The sequence below is a fragment of the Malaclemys terrapin genome, chromosome 7 (assembly GCF_027887155.1).
Source record: "Malaclemys terrapin pileata isolate rMalTer1 chromosome 7, rMalTer1.hap1, whole genome shotgun sequence".
In the NCBI taxonomy this organism is placed as follows: domain Eukaryota; kingdom Metazoa; phylum Chordata; order Testudines; family Emydidae; genus Malaclemys; species Malaclemys terrapin.
In genome coordinates, this window is record NC_071511.1 from 53,407,486 (window position 1) to 53,429,919 (window position 22,434).

The window sequence follows — 22,434 nt, forward strand, 5'->3', positions numbered from 1 at the left end:
GGAATTGGTGCATAGCCATTCATGTAGTCAGCCACATAGTCATCTCAGCTTCATATGTCTCAGGTATTCAGAACACCATGGCAGATGACCTCAGCAGACATTTCTTTCTAAATTATGAATAGGAATTGAATTCCAGAGTTCTCCACATGATTTTCTTAGCTTGGGGGTTCCTCAAGGTCGATATGTTTGCCATGGCAGCCAATGCAAAATGCATCCATTGTTGTTCTGGATATGCTCGATCCCATATCTGTATGAGACACATTTCTCATTTCCTGGACGAAAGGACTTCTCCACATGTATCCACCGACACTGTTACTATTGAAGGTTCTCAACAAGATTAAACAAGATCAGGCCAGAGTCATACTGATTGCACCAATGTGGCCAAGACAAGTCTGGTATCCCTATCTAATCAGACACACCTCTTGTCCTTCATGGAATCTTTCAATCAGTCCTCACCTACTAACTGAGGGTGCTGGTCGAACACTTCACCCCAGCTTGCAGAATCTGAGACGCCAAGCATGGTACCTCAGTGGTTCGCAGGAATAGGGATATCCTGTTCCTCAGACGAACAACAAATTGTATTAAATAGTAGAAAACCATCTATAAGAAATACTTCCCTCCAGAAATGGAAATGATAATAACTTCAGTGTAACAGTCATTGGATTTTGCCAACTCGCTCTCCTCTTCCCTGGGTATTGGATTGCCCACTGAAATTGAAGACATTGGGTCTTCTGTTAATTGCATCAGAGTACACTTAGCAGCAATAACATACAATAACAAAACCATAGGGTTTTTTTCGCTGTTCGCTCATGCAACTACATCAAGATTCCTAACAGGTTTGTCTAATGCAGGGGTCTCAAACTTAATTTACCTTAGGGCCAGTGCCAGTCCTCAAATCCTCCCAGTGGACCAATAATGTCACTGTAGATGGTGTTCAGAAAAGAAAACGTTTATATTGTATATTTTAATTTGAATTTCTTAGAAATAATAAAGCTGTCATACAACTTTGTACAATTCTTCGCCTGCCAGAGAGTTTTTAGTGTTTGCCAGACACCTGGCAACGTTTCAGTTCTGTCAGTTTGTTGATGTTTGGCCTCCGTGACTGAGCAATTGAAACCTTCAGGATTGCAGCAAGGTGTGCATCAGATAGTTGTGTTTGGTATTTTGACTTGTTTATATTTATTGTGGAAAAAAGTGATGCTGACTCTGGCCAGTAACTAATGATGCTGCCTCCATGGCTGACTCTGCCCAGCAACTAATAATGATATCTCTGTCCCTCTCTCCCAGCCAATGGGAGCTACGGGGGATAGTGTTTACAGCGGACATTGTCTGCAGCATGTCTGCCTGCGTCTCTCCTCGTGTCTCTCCTCCGCAGGCCGCAATGGGGAGGTTCTCGGGCCACAGATGGCCCGCGGGCCAGGAGTTTGAGACCCCCTGGTCTAATGTCTTCCCACAATCAGAGTCTCCACTCCTAGCTGGGACCTGCACCTAGTCCTTAATTGCCTCATGAAGCATCTATTTGAACCACTAGCTACGTATTTTTGTTTGTTAGATTTATCTGTGAAAACAGCCTTTCTGGTAGCAATCACTTCTGCCCAAAGGATAGGAGAATTGGGGACTTTAATGGTGGACCCCTTCCATTTATGGCATTCGCCAGAGAAAAAGTGTCGCTATGGGCCTATCCAAGATTCATACCTAAACCGTTCTCAGAATTTCACATTAATCAAATTATACATCCCCTGGTTTTCTTTCCAAGACTGCATCAGATTAGTCAAGAACCTATATTCTATACTCTAGATGTCAGGAGGGCATTAGCCTTTTGCCTAGACAGGACCAAACCATTTAGAAAATCTCCTGGGCTACTTGTACCAATTGCAGAGAGAAACAAAGGTTTGTCCGTTTTGAAACAGAGGTTCTCAAGGTGGATCTCTAGTTGTACTGAGACTTATTGTGACAGAACTCATGTCCAATCCTCGTCAAGAGTTGATAGCACATTCTAGGTCTATAGCCTTATCTAAGGATGTACCAGTTGCAGACATCTGTGGAACGGCACCTTGGTCTTCTCTTCATACCTCTTCTAATCATTATGCCATGGTGCAAAATCACATGCTGCTGTAGGCAATGCAGTTCTCTCTTCTGTATTGGACTCTGCTCCGAACCTTAGGGAACTACTTGTTGGGAGTCACCTGAAGTGGAGCACCCACAGGGACACTACTCAAAGAAGAAGGAGAGGTTACTCACCTTGTGTCCTTGTAGGGTCTTCACTAGTCACCCTCCTTCCCTTCTGCTTTGGAGACTCCCTTGAGGGTGAGGAAGGAACTGAGGGAGGTTCGCCCACACAGCTCCATATAGCCTTTGTGCAGAGCACAAGGATGTGTGGGGTGCATGTCTGGGCGGAATGGGCACCGTTACCAAAAATCTCTGATCCAAGCCATAGGATTCAGGTGCAGCTGAAGTGGAACACCCATGGGGACACACATCTTGAAGAACTCCAGTTACTGCTCAAGGTGGGTAACCGCTTGTCAAGGCAGAATCCCCACTCTGGCCCCTAGAGTGCAGGAAGTGGGGGCCCGCAAGGATTTTAAAAATTAATACTTGCCACTCCAGGCTTGTATTAAACTCCCAAGGTTACAGCTTCTCTCTGACCTTGGCTTGGTAAATGCTGCCACCACCCAAATGCAAAAAAACCCGTTTGAACCCAGAAAGGAGCACTTGGGAATTCCTCCCTGTGGGGTACCCTTAAGCCCCTTCTCCCCCCCTCTGGGGAAGAGCTGAGAAAAGAGTTACATCTAATTTCCTTTGTTTTATCAGCTAATCAGACAACATGCACAAACCTCTTAGGACACCAAAAATCCAATCCTGTTCTTAAAAAGGGTAAATTTTATTAAAAACAAAAAGGGAAAAAAATGCATCTGGAACTTGGGCTTTTTGCTAGATCTTAAAAGAAACAATTACAAAAATTAAGCACCCAAAATAGCTTTTTTGGGGGTTCAGCTTAAAGGTTACAAGCAAACAAAAGCATCTGGGGTTAACACAGAGGAGATCCACAAGCCAAGATCAGAAATAAACCTGATAGCGTCTAACTAAACATTCCCTATCCAAATTATTTCTTCTAGGTATGGAAAATACTTTTTCATACCTGGTTTAAACCTTACAGAGTATTTCTGCTTATAGCATTGCTGCTCTGTGTCCCTGCAGCCCAGAGAACAACAGACAAAGGGAAAGTTTTTTTTTCCCAATTTTAAAAAGTTCTACTTTCCCATTGGCTCTTTTGGTCAGGTTTCCACTTCCTTTTCTTTACCTGGGGGACTTTTAACCCTTTACAGGTAAAGCAAGCAGAAAACAGCCCCCAAGAGAGATTTTAAAGCTAACTGGCTGGCTGGGTGTCCATCAAAAGGAGCTACCCCACCACTTTATCACACGCTTCCCAAATCACAGACAGTGCTGGCCAGCCTGGGTCAGGACGTGTCCACACCGACTGGGATTTCTTCCTGAAGGTTTAGGAAACAGAGTTAATAAGATACATGCACCTCTAATTTTACTAATAATTACATGAAGAACTAAACAGTACTTTTTACATTTTAAGGACTACAATGACTTAGAATACAGGGATGTTTTTACCCTGCTGATTCTGGGAAACCTTCCTGGGAGAGTGCATCAGCCACTTGTTAGAGGCTCCTGAAATGTGTTGTATTTCAAAACTAAAATCTTGAAGAGCTAAACTCTACTGAAGAAGTTTTTTGTTAGTCTCTTTTACTGTGTGAAGCCACTTCAGTGCAGCATGGTCAGTCTGCAGATGGAACTGCCGTCACCAAATGTATGGGCATAGCTTCTTCAGAGCATGCACCATGGCGTATCATTCTTTTTCTGAGACTGACCAGTAGCTTTCCCTCTCAGAAAGTTTTTTGCTGAGGAACACGACAGGATGGAATTGTTGATCTGGTCCTTCCTTCATTAAAACTGCTCCCTCACCATGCTAGACCGCATCGGTAGTTACAATGAACGGTTGGTTGAAGTCTGGGGCCCTCAGTACAGGATCAGGCATAAGGGCCGCTTTAAGCTGGTTAAAGGCTTTCTGACACATCTCAGTCCACTGAACTACATTTGGTTGTTTTGTTTTTTCCTGGTCAGGTCTGTCAGTGGGGGTGGCAATTTGGCTGTAGTTTGGTACAAATCGTCGGTAATACCGGTCAAGCCCAAGAAGGATTGGACCTGCTTCTTTGATTTAGGGACAGGCCAATTTTGGATAACATTTACCTTAACCTGTAGGGGTTTGATAGTACCTTGACCCACCTGGTTTCCAAGGTACGTTACCTTGTTTAGGCCTATTTTACACTTTTTGGCCTTAACAGTTAATCCTGCCTCCCTTATGCTCTGGAAGACAGCTTGGAGGTGTTCCAGGTGTTCTGCCCATGAATCTGAGAATATAGCTACATCATTGAGGTAGGCGACTGCAAATTCCCATAATCCAACCATAAAGTTATCTACCAATCTCTGGAAGGTGGCGAGTGCATTTTGCAGTCCGAAAGGGAGCACATTAAATTCATACAGCTTTACATGGGTGATGAAGGCTGACCTTTCCTTGGCTGGGTCATCTAGCGGCACTTTCCAGTACCTCTTAGTTAAGTCTAAGGTGGAGATGAACTGGGCATGTCCCAGTTTCTTCAATAGCTCATCTGGCATTGGATAGTTTTGTGAGCGAGTTACAGCATTTCGTTTATGGTAGTCAACACAAAAGTGGATTTCCCCATCTGGTTTGGGAACCAGAACCACCGGAGAGGCCCATGCACTTTCAGAGAAGCGAATTACACCCATTTGTAACATGTCCTTGATTTCCCTTTCATTGTGGTTTTGGCTTGAGGCGCCATCCAGTAGGGTTGGTCTCTAATTGGGCAAGCATCACCTGTGTTAATGGAGTGGTATGCCCGTTCTGTCCATTCTGGGGTGGCTGTAAATATTGGCGCGAAGCTGGTGCACAGCTCCTGGATTTGCTGTCGTTGCTTATGCCCAAGGGTTATGGGAAGGCTCACCTCTTCCACGCCACCGTTATTTTTTCTGTCATAGTAGACTCCTTCAGGCCACTCAGCATCGTCTCTCTCCTGGGCTGTAAACTGGAGAACCTTGATTTCTCGGGAATAAAAGGGCTTTAGAGAATTAACATGGTATACTTTAGGTTTTAGGGTAGGGTCCGGGAATGCTATGAGGTAATTAACAGCTCCCAGGCACTCTCAGACCATAAATGGCCCCTCCCATGACACTTCCATCTTATTGGCCTGGAGCACTTTCAGGACCATGACTTGGTCACCTAATCCGAAGGAACGCTCTCTGGCATGTTTATCATAGCAGGCCTTTTGCTTTTGTTGAGCAACCTGTAGGTTTTCTCAAGCAAGGGCTAGAGAGTCTTTGAGGGTGTTTTTCAGGTTGGTTACAAAGTCCAAAATGTTAGTTCCTGGAGAAGATGTAACCCCCTCCCATTGCTGCTTCACCAACTGTAATGGCCCCTTAACATCGTGGCCATAAACGAGTTCAAAGGGTGAAAATCCCAAATTGGGATGTGGTACAGCCCTGTAGGCAAAGAGCAACTGCTGCAACACTAGGTACCAATCATTGGAGTGCTCATTCACAAATTTACGTATCATGGCCCCCAAAGTCCCATTAAATTTCTCCACCAGGCTATTTGTTTGATGGTGGTAAGGAGTTGCAACCAAGTGGTTCATCCCATGAGCTTCCCAAAAACATTTCATGGTCCCTGCTAGGAAGTTAGTTCCCGAATCTGAAAGGATGTCGGAGGGCCAACCTCCCCTGGCAAAAATGTCTGCCAATGCCTGGCTCACACTTTTAGCCCTGGTATTGCTTAGAGCTACTGTTTGTGGCCATCGGGTGGCAAAATCCATGAAAGTCGGTATGTACAGCTTTCCTCTGGGTGTCTTCTTCGGGAAAGGACCTGGAATATCCACAGCTACATGCTGAAATAGAACCTCAATGATGGGGAGTGGCTGGAGAAGGGGCCTTGACCTGGTCTTGGGGCTTTCCCACCCTCTGGCACCCCTCACAAGACTGGACATAGGTAGAAACGTCCTTGTCCATTCCCTCCCAGTGGAATGACTTCCCCATTCTTTGGTCCTATTCACCCCAGCATGGCCACTAGGGTGATGGTGGGCTAAGATCAAGAGCTTTTCCCTATACTTAGTTGGAACTATCAACTGTTTCTGAGGATGCCAGTCCTCCTTGTGCCCACCAGAAAGGGTCTCCTTGTATAAGAGTCCTCCTCCTATAATAAACCGGGACCTATTAGAAGAGCTGAGAGGCGGGTCGCTCCATGCCGCTGTCCAAGCTCCCTTGAGTCTCTCATCTGCTTCCTGCTCTGCCTGGAACTGCTCCCTTGATGCTGGAGATGTTAGTTCCTTGCTAGGTTGTGATCTTGGGCTTGGTCCCATTGGAAGCGATGCAGGTGATGGGGTTGTTTCCGTTGACTGTGAACCGCTCTCCGCTGGTTCACTAGGTGGTATTTCAGGCTCTGATTGAGCCTCTTGCGCTGGTTTAGCTGCTGTTGTAGGTGCAGGCTCAGTGCCGCCCTTTGGTTCTGACTCCCCAGACTTTGGTGGGGTTGCAAGCACGGGCTCTGGTGCTGACTGCTCCCCCAGTTCCAATTCTTGGGCTGGTTCTGGCTGGGTACCAAGAACTGGATTTACAACTGCTGCCATAGACTCTGGTTTGGGGTTTGGTTCCACCACCCTGGCTGGGTCACTGTAGGAGGCTCAGGAATGGACTTAGGCTTGCTTAGCCTGGCTGTGGGTGACCATCCCCACCCTTTTTGTTAGCCTCACATGGTTGGCTAAGTCTTCTCCCAGCAGCATGGGAATGGGATAATCATCATAGACTGCAAAAGTCCATATTCCTGACCAGCCCTTGTACTGGACAGGCAACCTGGCTCTAGGCAAGTTAAAAGAGTTGGCTGTAAGGGGTTATGCCGTCGCTTGGGCCTCTGGGTTGATGAATTTGGGGTCCACCAGGGATTGGTGGATAGCTGACACTTGTGCTCCAGTGTCTCTCCACGCAGTAATCTTCCTCCTGCTCACACTCAGTTTCCCTTCACTCTGGGGGTATTTGCGAAACATCTGGGCTTGAAGGCTCTTGGTGGGACTCTGGGGTGATGAGTTGTAGTTGGCTGGTGCTCTTGGAGCAGTTGGCCTTCACGTGCCCCAGTTCATTACATTTGAAGCATCGCCCAGCAGACTGGGGGCTGGGGCGAGGTGGGTGGTTGGAGAGTGGGATGGTTGGGTGAGAGGGCATCTGGGGTCTCGCTGGCTGTGTGGAGGGCGCCTCCTGGCGAGATGGGGCTTTGGGCTGACCCCGATGGTGAGGTGTCGTCTTGGGTTGCCCCTTCTTGTATCCGATCCAACTGGAACTAGCTTTCTTCTTCTCCGCCACCTCCACTCATTTGGTTCCGATCTCCCGCACCTCAATTACAGTTTTGGGCTTCCCATCTAGGATGTACCTTTCTATTTCCTCAGGAACACCCTCTAAGAACTGCTCCATTTGCATTAGGAGAGACAGATCTTCCCAAGATTTAACATTTGCTCCTGATATCCAGGCATCCCAATTTTTTTACAATGTGGTAGGCATGTTGGGAAAATGCCACGTTTGGTTTCCACTTTAGGGCTTCAAACCGCCAATGGGCATGCTCGGGTGTTAGCCCCATTCTAATTTTGGCCTTTTGTTTAAAAAGTTCATATTCGTTCAAGTGTTCTTTAGGCATTTCAGCTGCCACCTCTGCTAACTGGCCACTGAGTTGCGGCCTCAGCTCCACCACATACTGGTCTATGGGGTGTTGTACCCAAGGGAGGCCCTTTTGAAACTTTCTAAGAAGGCTTCTGTATTATCGCCTATCTTGTATGTGGGGAATTTCTTGAAATGGGGAGCGGTACCTGGAGAAGGACTGTTACCTGTTAGACCCAGCTTAGCCCTTTCCAGCTCTAAGCGCTTGAGCTCTAACTCCGCCTCCAAGCGCATTGCCTGCATTTCCACCTCCAAGCGCTTTGCCTCTCTCCTCTCCTGCGCTTCCAACTCCAAGCGCTTCGCCTCTCTTTTGTCCTCCGCTTCCAAGCACATCATCTGTAGGAAGAAATCCTTGTCTTCTGCAGTCAGAACTTGGTCTGGGTTAAGGGCATCCCTCCAGCTTGGCACCTGGATCTTGGATTGGGGAGGGCTGACCCTTCCCCCCTGGGAAGTCCCCTTTCCCCCATCCGCTCCCTGCATTTCTGTCATGAAGCTGGATGTCTGGGCTTGATCTGGGTCTGTATTCTCCATGGTGTGCCGCTTTGAGAAGACTGGTTTTTCTAGGATTTCAGTGCCTGACCTCAACCTCATGCACAGGCTGTCCTACTCTAGCCTAACTATTTCGTTGCCACAAAGTTAGAAAAGAAAAAAAAAATAAACTGCTTGTTGGACTGCCTGGCTTGGCAGGCAGAACCCTCTGCCTGCCTGTTCCCCCCCAGGCAGCAAAGAAAAGTAAAGAGAGAAAAAAAGAAAACTCCCTGGCTTTCAAGCCGCCAAAAGGAAAAATGTGTCCTTTTAAAATCCTGAGGTCTGTGCTTCTGGTTCAAAGTGATCCCACTGCTCTGCCACCATGTCAAGGCTGAATCCCCCTTCTGGCCCCTCGAGTGCAGGAAGTGGGGCCCTGCAAGGATTTTAAAAATTAATACTTGCAACTCCAGGCTTGTATTAAACTGCCAAGGTTACAGCTTCTCTCTGACCTTGGCCTGGTAAACGCCACCCAAATGCAAAAAACCCCCTTTGAACCCAGGAAGGAGCACTTGGGAATTCCTCCCTGTGGGGTACCCTCAAGCCCTTTCACACACACACCCCTCAGGGGAAGAGCTGAGAAAGAAAACAAAAGAGACTAGCTGTGGTGATCAGCTAATCAAACAACATGCACAAACCTCTTATGACACCAAAAATCCAATCCTGTTCTTAAAAAGGGTAAATTTTATTAAAAACAAAAAGGGGGAAAAAATACATCTGGAACTTGGGCTTTTTGCTAGATCTTAAAAGAAACAATTACAAAAATTAAGTACGCAAAATAGCTTTTTTTGAGGGTTCAGCTTAAAGGTTACAAGCAAACAAAAGCATCTGGGGTTAACACAGAGGAGATCCACAAGCCAAAATAAGAAATAAACCTAACTAAACATTCCTTATCTAAATTATTTCTTCTAGGTATGGAAAATATTTTTTCATACCTGGTTCAAACCTTACACAGCATTTCTGCTTATAGCATTGCTGCTGTTTGTCCCTGCAGCCCAGAGAACAACAGACAAAGGGAAAGATTTTTCTCCCCCAATTTTAAAAAGTTCTACCTTCCCATTGGCTCTTTTGGTCAGGTTCCCACTTTCTTTTCTTTACCTGGGCGACTTTTAACCCTTTACAGGTAAAGCAAGCAGAGAACAGCTACCAAGAGGGATTTTACAGTTAGCTGGCTGGCTGGGTATCCATGAAAGGGAGCTACCCCACCACTATTTATCACACCGCTCCTTTCTGTACTCCCTGTGCAGCTCCTTTCACTAGCCCCCATGCTAAGCTGTGGTTCTCTTTCTTCCAGGAACGGATTGGGAAGAGTGTGGTGGAGGACTTTTCCAATGACTTTGTTGTAGATCTCACTCCTGCAGTTGATGGGTATGCTAGAGAAGTGCTAAGTGTTAATGCTAATAGTATTTATTGTCAATAGCTGAATTTGCTAACATGATGATGAGCGCGACTGACAACTGGTTTCTCTGCAGTGTTCACCTGTTCCCAGTGAAGTCCTTGTATAACCTGGATGAAGATGAGAGTCAGGGAACAATTGTTATCAACCTATTGCCACTGCTGTCACAGAACTGGCTTGGCAAGAGTGTTGATGAAAATACAACTAGGAACCAGGGTAAAAAGTAAGTGATGCCTTCCTTTTAAAATCATTTCACTGTCCAATAAATTGCAGTGATGTTCTTTCCTCTTAGGGCCATGCACCATAAATTCTGGTCACAGCTCTGCCTCCCTAAATGCCTATCAAATAAATATACAGAAAAGTTAGGTAGGAGCCTGTATTCTTGTCCATTTCTTGTCGTTGAAGATGTCTGGGACTGTGTGGTGTGGGAGAGGCAGGATGATACAGTGGTTTGAGTGCTAGCCTGGGACTCAGGAGACCTGGGTGCTATTCCCTGCTCTGCCACAGACTCCCTGTGCTACCTTTGGCAAGCTGCTTAGTCTCCCTTTGCCTCAGTTCCCCATTTGTACAATGGGGAAAATGGCACTTCCCTGCCTCCTGGAGATGTTGTAATAATAAATATAACAAAGATTGTGTACTGTAGAATTGGGGTTGATATTAAGTACCATAGATAGATTTAATTTAGAGAGGAGCTGGAGGAAGTGTGATAGAGGTATATAATTGAGTGCTCCTTTTTTATTCCTTCTCCTAACACAACAAGACATCCACTGAAACAGAAAGACAGCAAAGTTAATCCTGATAAAAGGAATTAATTTTTACCAACCTATATTCAGCATGGGAACTTACTGCCCCAAGAGATCGTTGAGGCCAGGAATTTTTTTGGGTTCAAAAGAGAATTTGACATTTTGACATGAATAACCAGAAAATCCAGAGTTATATTAGTGTAAAAAACACTTTTAGGAGGTACATAAGCCCTCCTCCCTCAGGGCAAAAGCAACCAGTGACTGAGGGAGTTGGGAGGAAATTTCTCCTCCACACTTCACAGCTTCTCACACCTTCCTCTGACTCATTTGGTATTGCCCAGATGCTGGATTAGATGGACCCTGGTCTGATTTGATCTGTTCAAGTACAGCTTCTTTTCTACCTGTGGAACTTTATCCTAAACATTTGAGATCAAGGACTTTATTTGGGAGCGAAGCTGAGGGAGAAAAGTTAACCATGGTGTGACAGATTTTTATCATCAATCTGCCTGGGGCGTCAGGTGATTAGGGTGAGGCCACAGGATTGTTAGGGGAGGAGATGAAGGAGCACACCAAGTGACTAATTTTAAAGCTTTATTAATTAAATAACAGCGGTGAGTGTTGGGTGCTTTCCGTGTTACTTGGAGGAAGGAAGAAAGCGTTAGTGCCCGTGCCCTAACCCACTTTCATACTGGCACACGCACAACCCACGGCTGGCCAAACCTGGGTGTAACATAAGAAGAAGAGGGGGAAGGGTGGACGAGAGTTCTGTCCTGTGCACAGGCCGTTCAGGGTCCGCTGTTGATTTCCGATTTGCTTCAGCTTTTAGGAGGGTTTTAAGTTTTGGGGTTTTTGGGGGGCATTTTGTTTAGGGACCTTTGTTCCCCTTGCTTTTTGCACCAGTTTAAACTGGCCTTTTGTGGCTTTTTTAGCTTTTTTAAAACACACCGGCTTTAGGGACATGACACTGTTGTTTTTCCCCTTGCTGGCCTTCACTGTCTCACTAGTTTTTGCAGCCCCTGCAGTTCTGTTCAGCCGAATTTTTCTTTTTTATGGCTGGTTGGGGTTGGAATCCAGGCCCCCGTCTTTCTTGGCAGGCAGCCGAGAGTGGGTTGTGTGCCGTGGCCTTGGGCTGGAGTTAGCATCTTATCTTCAGACCTAGCTGGAGCATCGGGTTAACCCGTTCCCTTCTCCCTTCCTCCCCCTTCGGCTTCTCGCAACCTGCAAAGGAATCTTTCACTCCACACTCACACTTTCAACCCTTCCCACAATACACTCCACTACGTATACAAATGCTAGCAACTTTCAATGCTAAACTTCTTACCCCGAGGGACCGCATTGGGGGCACTTTTACTGTGATTGTGACATTGGTGCTTTTCTGCCCTGCAAACTCGCAGGGGCAGAATATTACAAATGGGCAAAGTGGCTTCAGAGGGACAGGAAATGTTTTTCTTTCTTGAGGTTCCCCTGGTGGGTGGTAGGCTGTTTTCTGCATTCTATCTCTTCTTTTCCCAGGATAGTGTCTCCAGAGTGTCTGTCTCCCTCTTTCCGATTGCTGAGGCTTTACACGACGGAGCAACACAATGGGAGCATGGAGGAGATCGATGCCTTGCTAGGTATAGGGAATAGCCATTGAGCTCTACCTGTCTGAGCCAGCCTACCTGCCCTAGTTCTGCCAACAATCTCTGCAGTCTTGGCAGGGCCCCCCCAGGACTGGTGCAGGAGAGATTGTGGTGTTGTTACCCCCCCTGAACATGGTGGGCTGCTCTCTTACCTGAGGGAGGTGGTTGGCTGGGCTCGATTTCCTCAGGTGGGAGGTTGAGTTCAACAGTGCTCAGTGCGGTGGTTGGTACAGTAAATGAAATGGGAATAAAGCATTCTCCACACAAAGGGAAGCCGAGTGAGTGAGAGTGCCAGAGCTGGGTGTCATGCTAACTGAGCCTGGCAAGCAGAGTTCAAGCAGCCCTATTCCTGCTCTGTTACAGGCTGTCCCCTACACCTGACTGACTTGGAGATAGAAGGGAAGTTGGACTCCTTAGCCAAGCAGGAAAGGGAATTCCTGTGCTCGCTCTTGTTCCATTCACTTAATTGGTTCCGTGAGGTGAGTGGAGCTGCAGAAAGAGGCTGGGCCTTCCAGTGCTCACTTCATACCTCACTGTGCTACAGAATTTTGTATTGTAATCACCTTCTAACAGGCTTGTAACATGCCATCTGTGCAGTGGGGGAGTTGGCAGGCCCAGGTCCCCATGAACCTGCCCAGCCCCTCCAATGCAGGGGGGGCAGTTGGGTGGGCACAAATCCCTGCATCTCCTCCCTGCTCGCCCCCCAGGGCAGAAGGGAGTTGGTGGGCACAGACCCCCATGCCCTAGGCACACTCTTTCAGATTTCAGGGATTCTGTAGTGAAGACCAGATGTAAGTTAGTTTCACAGGGAGCGCTGTTTACAATTCATGTCCCTTCCTGGTGGATGGCTTCCTGGTTGTCACTTGTCCCAGTCCTTTGGGATAGACAAATGCATCCTGCGTTAATTTCTCTCCCCTAATTAACATGTCCACCAGTCCCTCTTTGTAAACATGTCTAAAAGGCTGTCCAGTAGTTGCTTCTGTGACATGGGCATTGCTGCTTTGGTAGTTTTTTTCTGGTGGAATTCTGAAGAGATGGGTTTTTCTGTGCAGCCTGGATTCAGAGATACAAACTGCCTGTGTGAATGGAGTCACCCAGATGTTCAGGACTAGTAGATGTTACTCAGGCAGGAGAAATTAATTACTGAATAGTGCCCCTTTTGTTGCTAATGAGTATGGTTTGTATCTATAGGTCGTGAATGCCTTCTGTCAGCAACAGGACCTTGAGATGAAAGGGAAAGTTTTGACTCGATTACAGAACATCACTGAGCTACAGAACATGCTCGGAAAGTGCTTAGCAGGTGAGCTGTGCAGAATACAGGATCCAGAGTCCGAGTGAGAATTCGCTCCCGGGAATTCTGCATGGCTAAGTGCCTTGTATAGTTATTCTCTGAATTATGCTGGGCCCTCAGTCAACAGTCACCATTCTCTGGCCGTCCAGCTCTACATGCAGCAGCCTAGAAATAAGGGTGGCAATACCATACCATGCCATCCTTACTTCTGTGCTGCTGCTGGAGGCGGCTCTGCCTTTAGAGCTGGTATGGTATGATATTGCCACCCTTACTTCTTTGCTGCTGCTGGCAGGGCGCTGCCTTCAGAGCTGGGTGCCAGGCCAATAGCCGCTGCTTTCTGGCCTCCCAGCTCTGAAGGCTGCGCAGAAATAAGGGTGGCAATACCTTTGTGACGGGTTTGGTCACAGAGACCCCCTTGGGACTGTCACCCGTTTTCCCTGCCAGCTTGGGACTCCAGAATCCTGTCTTGTTGAGCTAGATACGCTAATCTGCTGCAACACAAACCCAGGGTCCGATCCATGCCCCCAAAGCTGCAGACTTAACTGAAAATGGTTTAGCAAGTGCTCCTGTCTCTAGCACCCAGACACCCAGTTCCCAATGGGATCCAAACCCCAAATAAATCCGTTTTGCTCTGTATAAAGCTTATACAGGGTAAACTGATAAGTTGTCCGCCCTCTATAACACTGATAGAGAGAGATGCACAGCTGTTTGCTCCCCCAGGTATTAATTACTTACTCTGGGTTAATTAATAAGCAAAAGTGATTTTATTAAATATAAAAAGTAGGATTTAAGTTGTTCCCAGTAATAACAGACAGAACAAAGTAAGTTACCAAGCAAAATAAAACAAAACACGCAAGTCTAAGCCTAATTCATTAAGAAACTGATTACAGATAAAATCTCACCTTCAGAGATGTTCCAATAAGCTTCTTTCACAGACTGGACTCCTTTCTAGTCCGGGCCCAATCCTTTCCCTGGTACAGTTCTTGTTAATTCCAGCTTAGGTGGTAACTAGGGGATTTCTCATGACTGGAACCTCCTTTGTTCTGTTCCACCCCCTTATATAGGTTTGGCATAAGGTGGGAATCTTTTGTGTCTCTGGGTCCCCACCCCTCCTTCTAAATGGAAAAGCATCAGGTTTAAGATGGATTGCAGTACCAGGTGACATGGTCACATGTCCTGTGAGACTCTAAGCCTTCATTCTTCCTGGCCTGACTCACAGGAAGGCTTACAAGTAAACAGAGCCATTTACAATCAATTGTCCTAGTTGATGGGAGCCATCAAGATTCCAAACCACCATTAATGGCCCACACTTTGCAGAATTACAATAGGACCTCAGAGTTGTACTTCATATTTCTAGTTTCAGATACAAGAATGATACATTTATACAAATAGGATAACCATACTCAGTAGATTATAAACTTTGTAATGATACCTTAAGAGACCTTTTGCATGAAGCATATTCCAGTTACATTATATTCACACTCATTAGCATATTTTCATAAAATCATATGGAGTGCAATGTCACAACCGTGCCCCCCCTCCTCCCCCTGTGAAATCTGTATAGTAGAGGGTAAAAGCACACAAAAGACCAGATTTCACAGAGGGAGACCATATTTCATGGTCCGTGATGCATTTTTAATGACCGTAAATTTGATAGGGCCCTAATTATAAGCCCCATTTTAAAATCTTTGGACAAACTGTGGTCTGGGAGTAGTAAGCAAGCCCTAGCCCTTTAAACTGCTGCAGCAACATAAAGAGGGCAGCAATGGCCCCAGGGGAATACCCTGAAGTAAGAATGTTTGTTCCCTGGCTGGCCTAGAGTTTCTGGAATGGCTCTGTGCTGGCCTCCCTACCAGCCCCCAGTGTAAGGGGCATACAGGAGGTGAGGCTAGAGAGCACTGTGTCCTGGTCATTCTTGTTTGGCACATAGCAGAAAGAGAGCCATTTCCGCCAGAACATAAGTTAGAATAACCTTGATGGTGCTCTACCTTCTAGACACTATGGAGGGATCAAAGGTAACTTAAGACACTAAGCATAGGAGCAGGGCTGGCTTTAGGAAGTGCGGGGCCCGATTTGAGTACCCAGCGGTGGTCTGGGTCTTCGGCAGCACTTCGGCGGCGGGTCCTTCACTCGCTCCGGGTCTTCTGCGGCACTGAAGGACCCGGAGCGAGTGAAGGACCCGCCGCCGAAGACCTGGATCGCCGCCGGGTGAGTAAAAATTAAAAAGGTGCCTAAGTTAGGCACTCTTCTTTAGGGCATGGGGCCCTCTTAGGCGCAGGTGCGGGGCCCTCTTAGGCGCAGGGCCCAATTCGGGTGAATCGGCCTAAAGCCGGCCCTGCATAGAAGTAGAGGAGGAGGTGACCAGGATCAGGGGGGCATCCCCTGTGAAAGTCTAGCTTGCTCATATTTTATTGTTTGTGTGAAGAACTGAACTCACTGACTTGCTGTCCTCTGGCTCTTTCAGCAAGCCCTGGTTATGTACCTCCCCGCGCTATCTTCGACTGTGAAGCCCTGGAAGCAGCACCAACTATCAATGCTGTTGGTCTAGTTAAAAAGAAGAAAACAGGTAGAGAAAATTCCCCCCAAATACTTATGCAAACAGTTTGTAGTCAAGGATTCAGTAGAATTCCACAGTTGTAGCCACATCAGTGCAACCTTAGAAACAGGGATCAGACCCAGGGTCTGTACAGCCCAGTATCTGGTCTCTGACAGTGGCCAGCACAAGATGCTTCAGGGGAAGGTGCAGGAAATGCTGCAGTAGTAGGGTATTTGCACTGTAAAAATGATAAACAAAAGAAATAGTATTTTTCAGTTCACCTCATACAAGTACCATAATGCAATCTCTTTATTGTGAAAGTGCAACTTATAAATGTAGACTTTTTTTGTTACATAACTACACTCAAAAACAAAACCATGTAAAACTTCAGAGCCAATCTTATTCAGCCAATCACTAAGAAAAACAAGTTTGTTTACATTTACAGGAGATAATGCTGCTGGCTTCTTATTTACAATGTCAGCTGAAAGTGAGAAATAATCTATTTTATTTTCTCATGGATTTGGTGGTTTTCTTATGTATTTGGTTGTTGCTAATGGGGAGAGATTTAAAGGGGGAACCTATTAATAAACAAACTCTTTCTCAGTGGATTAAGAGCTGTATAGGGCATTGTTACACCTTAGCCAGAAAACCAGTACCTCCTGGCTTGAAGACACACCTCACCAGAGCCACAGTAGTGAACATAAGAAAGGCCGTACCGGGTCAGACCAAAGGTTCATCTAGCCCAGTATCCTGTCTACCGACAGTGGCCAATGCCAGGTGCCCCAGAGGGAGTGAACCTAACAGGCAATGATCAAGTGATCTCTCTCCTGCCATCCATCTCCACCCTCTGACAGACAGAGGCTAGGGACACCATTCCTTACCCGTCCTGGCTAATAGCCATTAATGGACTTAACCACCATGAATTTATCCAGTTCTCTTTTAAACTCTGTTATAGTCCTAGCCTTCACAACCTCCTCAGGTAAGGAGTTCCACAAGTTGACTGTGCGCTGTGTGAAGAAGAACTTCCTTTTATTTGTTTTAAACCTGCTGCCTATTAATTTCATTTGATGACCCCTAGTTCTTGTATTATGGGAATAAGTAAATAACTTTTCCTTATCCACTTTCTCCACATCACTCATGATTTTATATACCTCTATCATATCCCCCCTTAGTCTCCTCTTTTCCAAGCTGAAGAGTCCTAGCCTCTTTAATCTCTCCTCATATGGGACCCGTTCCAAACCCTTAATCATTTTAGTTGCCCTTTTCTGAACCTTTTCTAGTGCCAGTATATCTCTTTTGAGATGAGGAGACCACATCTGTACGCAGTATTCGAGATGAGGGCGTACCATCGATTTATATAAGGGCAATAATATATTCTCAGTCTTATTCTCTATCCCCTTTTTAATGATTCCTGACATCCTGTTTGCTTTTTTGACCGCCTCTGCACACTGCGTGAACATTTTCAGAGAACTATCCAAGATGACTCCAAGATCTTTTTCCTGACTTGTTGTAGCTAAATTAGCCCCCATCATATTGTATGTCTAGTTGGGGTTATTTTTTCCAATCTGCATTACTTTACATTTATCCACATTAAATTTCATTTGCCATTTTGTTGCCCAATCACTTAGTTTTGTGAGATCTTTTTGAAGTTCTTCACAGTCTGCATTGGACTTAACTATCTTTAGCAGTTTAGTATCATCTGCAAACTTTGCCACCTCACTGTTTACCCCTTTCTCCAGATCATTTATGAATAAGTTGAATAGGATCAGTCCGAGGAGGGGTAACACCTCTAGTTACCCCTCTCCATTCTGAGAATTTACCATTAATTCCTACCCTTTGTTCCCTGTCTTTTAACCAGTTCTCAATCCATGAAAGGGCCTTCCCTTCTATCCCATGGCAGCTTAATTTACATAAGAGCCTTTGGTGAGGGACCTTGTCAGAGGCTTTCTGGAAATCTAAGTACGCTATGTCCACTGGATCCCCCTTGTCCACATGTTTGTTGACCCCTTCAAAGAATTCTAATAGATTAGTAAGACACGATTTCCCTTTACAGAAACCATGTTGATTATTGCTCAACAGTTTGTTTTTCTATGTGTCGGACAATTTTATTCTTAACTATTGTTTCGACTAATTTGCCCGGTACAGATGTTAGACTTACTGGTCTGTAATTGCCAGGATCACCTCTAGAGCCCTTTTTAGATATTGGCGTTACATTAGCTAACTTCCAGTCATTGGGTACAGAAGCTGATTTAAAGGACAGGTTACAAACCTTAGTTAACAGTTCTGCAACTTCACATTTGAGTTCTTTCAGACCTCTTGGGTGAATGCCATCTGGTCCCGGTGACTTGTTAATGTTAAGTTTATCAATTAATTCCAAAACGCCCTCTCGTGACACTTCAATCTGTGACAGTTCCTCGGATTTGTCACCTACAAAAGCCAGCTCAGGTTTGGGAATCTCCCTAACATTCTCAGCCGTGAAGACTGAAGCAAAGAATCCATTTAGTTTCTCCGCAATGACTTTATCGTCTTTAAGCGCTCCTTTTGTATCTCGATCATCAAGGGGCCCCACTGGTTGTTTAGCAGGCTTCCTGCTTCTGATGTACTTAAAAAATATTTTGTTATTACCTTTGGAGTTTTTGGCTAGCCGTTCTTCAAACTCCTCTTTGGCTTTTCTTATTACATTCTTGCACTTAATTTGGCAGTGTTTATGCTCCTTTCTATTTGCCTCACTAGGATTTGACTTCCACTTCTTAAAGGAAGTCTTTTCATCTCTCACTGCTTCTTTTACATGGTTGTTAAGCTGCGGTGGCTCTTTTTTAGTTCTTTTACTGTGTTTCTTAATTTGGGGTATACATTGAAGTTGGGCCTCCATTATGGTGTCTTTAAAAAGCGCCCATGCAGCTTGCAGGGATTTCATTTTAGTCACTGTACCTTTTAACTTCTGTTTAACTAACCCCTCATTTTTGCATAGTTCCCCCTTTTGAAATTAAATGCCACAGTGTTGGGCTGTTGAGATGTTCTTCCCACCACAGGGATGTTGAATGCTATTGTATTATGGTCACTATTTCCAAGTGGTCCTGCTATAGTTACCTCTTGGACCAGCTCCTGCGCTCCACTCAGGACTAAATCTAGAGTTGCCTCTCCCCTTGTGGGTTCCTATACCAGCTGCTCCATGAAGCAATCATTTAAAGTATCGAGAAATTTTATCTCTGCATTTCGTCCTGAAGTGAAATGTTCCAGTCAATATGGGGATAATTGAAATCCCCCACGATTATTGAGTTCTTAATTTTGATAGCCTCTCTAATTTCCCTTAGCATTTCATCATCATCATCACAGTCCTGGTCAGGTGGTCGATAATAGATCCCTAATGTTATATTCTTATTAGAGCATGAAATTTCTATCCATGGAGATTGTATGGAACATACGGATTTGCTTAAGATTTTTACTTCATTGGATTGTACATTTTCTTTCACATATAGTGCCACTACTCTCTCCCCTCCCTCCCCCGCACGACCTGTTCTGTCCTTCCGATGTATTTTGTACGCCGGAATGATTGTGTCCCATTGATTGCTCTCAGTCCACCAGGTTTCTGTGATGCCTATTATATCAATATCCTCCTTTAAAACAAGGCACTCTAGTTCACGCATCTTATTATTTAGACTTCTAGCATTTGTGTACAAGCACTTTAAAAACTTGTCACTGTTTATTTGTCTGCCCTTTTCTGATGTATCAGATTCTTTTTTATGTGAATGTTTATCATCTGATCTGGCCCCTACTTTATCCTCTTCCATCCTCTGCTCCTGACTATAACCTGGAGATTCTCTATCATTAGACTCTCCCCTAAGAGAGAAGTCTCTGTCCGATCCACATGCTCCTCTGCAGCAGTCGGCTTTCCCCCATCTCCTAGTTTAAAAACTGCTCTACAACCTTTTTAATGTTTATTGCCAGCAGTCTGGTTCCACTTTGGTTTAGGTGGAGCCCATCCTTCCTGTATAGGTTCCCCCCATTCCAGAAGTTTCCCCAGTTCCTAATGAATGTAAACCCCTCCTCTCTACATCTCATCCACGCATTGAGACTCTGAAGCTCTGCCTGCCTTCCTGGCCCTGCGCGTGGAACAACCCCCCCCGAGCCCCGTGCTGCCCCCCGCCCCCGCCGAGCTCCGCGCCGCCGGAGCCCGCCGAGCGCCGCCGGAACCCCCCCCCCGCGCCGCTCCCCCGCTGAGCGCCGGGCTGCGCCGCGCCGCCGGAGCGCCCCCCCCCCCGCGGAATGCCGCGCCGCGCTCCCCCCGCCGCCCCTTACCAGGTGCCACCCCAAGCATGTGCTTGGGTGCCTGGAGCCGGCCCTGTCTATAAAGCCATTGGAGAGGTCCACTTCCTGATACAGAGTAGGGTGATATCATCTTCACTCAAGAACACTCCTGCATTCCCTGATGGACAAAGCTTTTTAATGAATTTCTGTAGCTCGACATTAGGGGTGCCATATCCCACAAATGTACAGAGGCAACTTTTGAAGAAGAAGTTACTGTTAGATAGCCTCTCTTTATAATTCTGGATCTTCTTTTTACCCAGAGAAATGTTTCATGTTTTCTCCACAATGACATCCTCGGGCAAGGAATCTGTGCCTCTGTGTGCCTGGGGTAGCCCGCACTGAAAATGCCAAGGTGAGGGCAGACTGCAAAAAGGAGAGTAGACACTCCCAAAGTGGTGGTTAAAACTGAAGTTAAACTTGCCAACAGTCACAAACTATGCTTCTGATCCCCCACACTGGTTACCTATCTCATAGAGCTGAAAGGGACCCTGAAAGGTCATCGAGTCCAGGCCCCTGCCTTCACTAGCAGGACTGCTAGTTATCGAGAAGCAAAAAAAAGAAATCACACAGCCACCTTTATTGCATTCCAGTTCTCTGGCCTTCAATCAGCACCTAGGTCCAGTAAAGGGAGAAGTTATTTAAAAACTCTGCTCACATATACAAAATGTTCTTCTGACACCAAAGGGCCAGCCACAGTACCAAGTCGATATTAGTTTGGATCTTACCCAAAATACCACACTGCCAATCAATCCTTTAGAGTGTAAAACTATAAAAATTATTATAAAGAAAAAATAAAGAATAAGAAGAGAGTGTTAAATGGTGAAGCAGTCAGATACATACCGAGACTTCAGAGTCCATGTATCAGGTTCTTAGCTGTATTGGTGAGTTTGCTGGCTTGAAAGAACTCTGGAACACATCCACAGCTTGGATGGGTCATTCAGTCCTTTGTTGAGAGCTTCAGTTTGTAGAAAAGTTACTCCAAAGGTTAAAAGCAGGAATGAAAACAAAAAGGAGATGATGCAGCTGCCTTTTTATATCCTTTGCCATGTGGCTTGTACTTCCTGTGTCCCAAACACAAGCTTCACAGCACATGGCATTGAAAAGCCTTAGAGTTCTGTCCATAGGCATGCCCCTACATGACTTGCTGACTCATAAGGTGTAGTCCCTAGCTTTTTCAATGGGTTCATTATATAGCTGATGACCCTTGGTGGGCCATCAAACAGGCTAAGCAGTGATGCCCATCTGTCTGGGGGTGTCACCCAGAAACATAACATAAGTTTTGAAACACAGATATATCATGCATATCTATAACTCACAATACAAAGGTGATACAAATATATAAACAAGATAATGATATTTGGCAATCATAACATTTTCACAGATATCTTACATGCCATATCTGTCAGATTCCTTGTAATTTTATAATATTGGTATCAACAATATCATAAAGTGTCTCCCATATTCCATATAGCATCACAGAGTCCACATCAAACATTGTGTGAAAAAGTATTTTCTTTTGTTAGTTTTGAATTTGCCCCTTTTTGATTTAATTGAATGTCCCCTTGTTTTTGTGGTAAGAGACGGAGAATAGAAGCTTCCCATCTAATCTCTCTAGACCATTGTGATGGGATCCCTGGGGTATAACCTAGAATTGTGGGTCTGCTGTGCTCTCCTTACTCTCCAGCCTGGATTTTCTCTCACAATGCTTTGCCAGTGACAAGCAGCAAATCCTTCCAGGTGCTGTTACCTTGCATGAATGCTCTCCAAGGCACTCATGAACTATACACAGGTAAACACCAGCAAATATCCCCAGCCTTCCCCCCCAGGAATATACCATCTTACACTGCTCAAGACCTTTTCTAGAACAGTGCAAGCTCGTTAATTAGTTCGCCACTTCGTCAAAGGATAGTGGACATGCACCAGCCTTTGTAACCTGAGCTGATTCCCCATGCACTTTAGACAAACTCACTGGTAAGGATAAAACATTAAAATAAGTTTAACAACTACAGAAAGAGAGATTTTAAGTGATAGGCATAAAGGTCAGAGATAGTTACCTACGAAAACAAAAAGTGAATGGGCATTTTAAATCCTAAACTTATAGACTAAGTAAGATTTGAATCAAACAGCTTTTCTAACCCAACTGGATGTCGGAGGCAGGTTATAGTTCTTAATACACAGGCTGAATTTCCTTCTCTGCTTGGGACAGTCTCTTCAGTTCAAAGCCTTTGTCTTCCTAT

At 45.5% G+C, this 22,434-nt stretch overlaps 1 protein-coding gene across 4 annotated transcripts in view; it reads left to right on the top strand.

The window, feature by feature from the left end:
- The window catches only part of FANCD2 (FA complementation group D2), a 178,659-nt gene that overhangs the window by 88,223 nt on the left and 68,002 nt on the right, over window positions 1-22,434 (top strand). For all 4 annotated transcript variants that reach the window (XM_054034219.1, XM_054034222.1, XM_054034223.1 and 1 more), the window contains exons 22-27: window positions 9,599-9,672; window positions 9,777-9,923; window positions 11,956-12,056; window positions 12,426-12,541; window positions 13,254-13,362; window positions 15,818-15,919. In XM_054034219.1, the coding sequence (XP_053890194.1) occupies window positions 9,599-9,672; window positions 9,777-9,923; window positions 11,956-12,056; window positions 12,426-12,541; window positions 13,254-13,362; window positions 15,818-15,919 (649 nt within the window). The remainder of the gene's footprint in view (window positions 1-9,598; window positions 9,673-9,776; window positions 9,924-11,955; window positions 12,057-12,425; window positions 12,542-13,253; window positions 13,363-15,817; window positions 15,920-22,434) is intronic.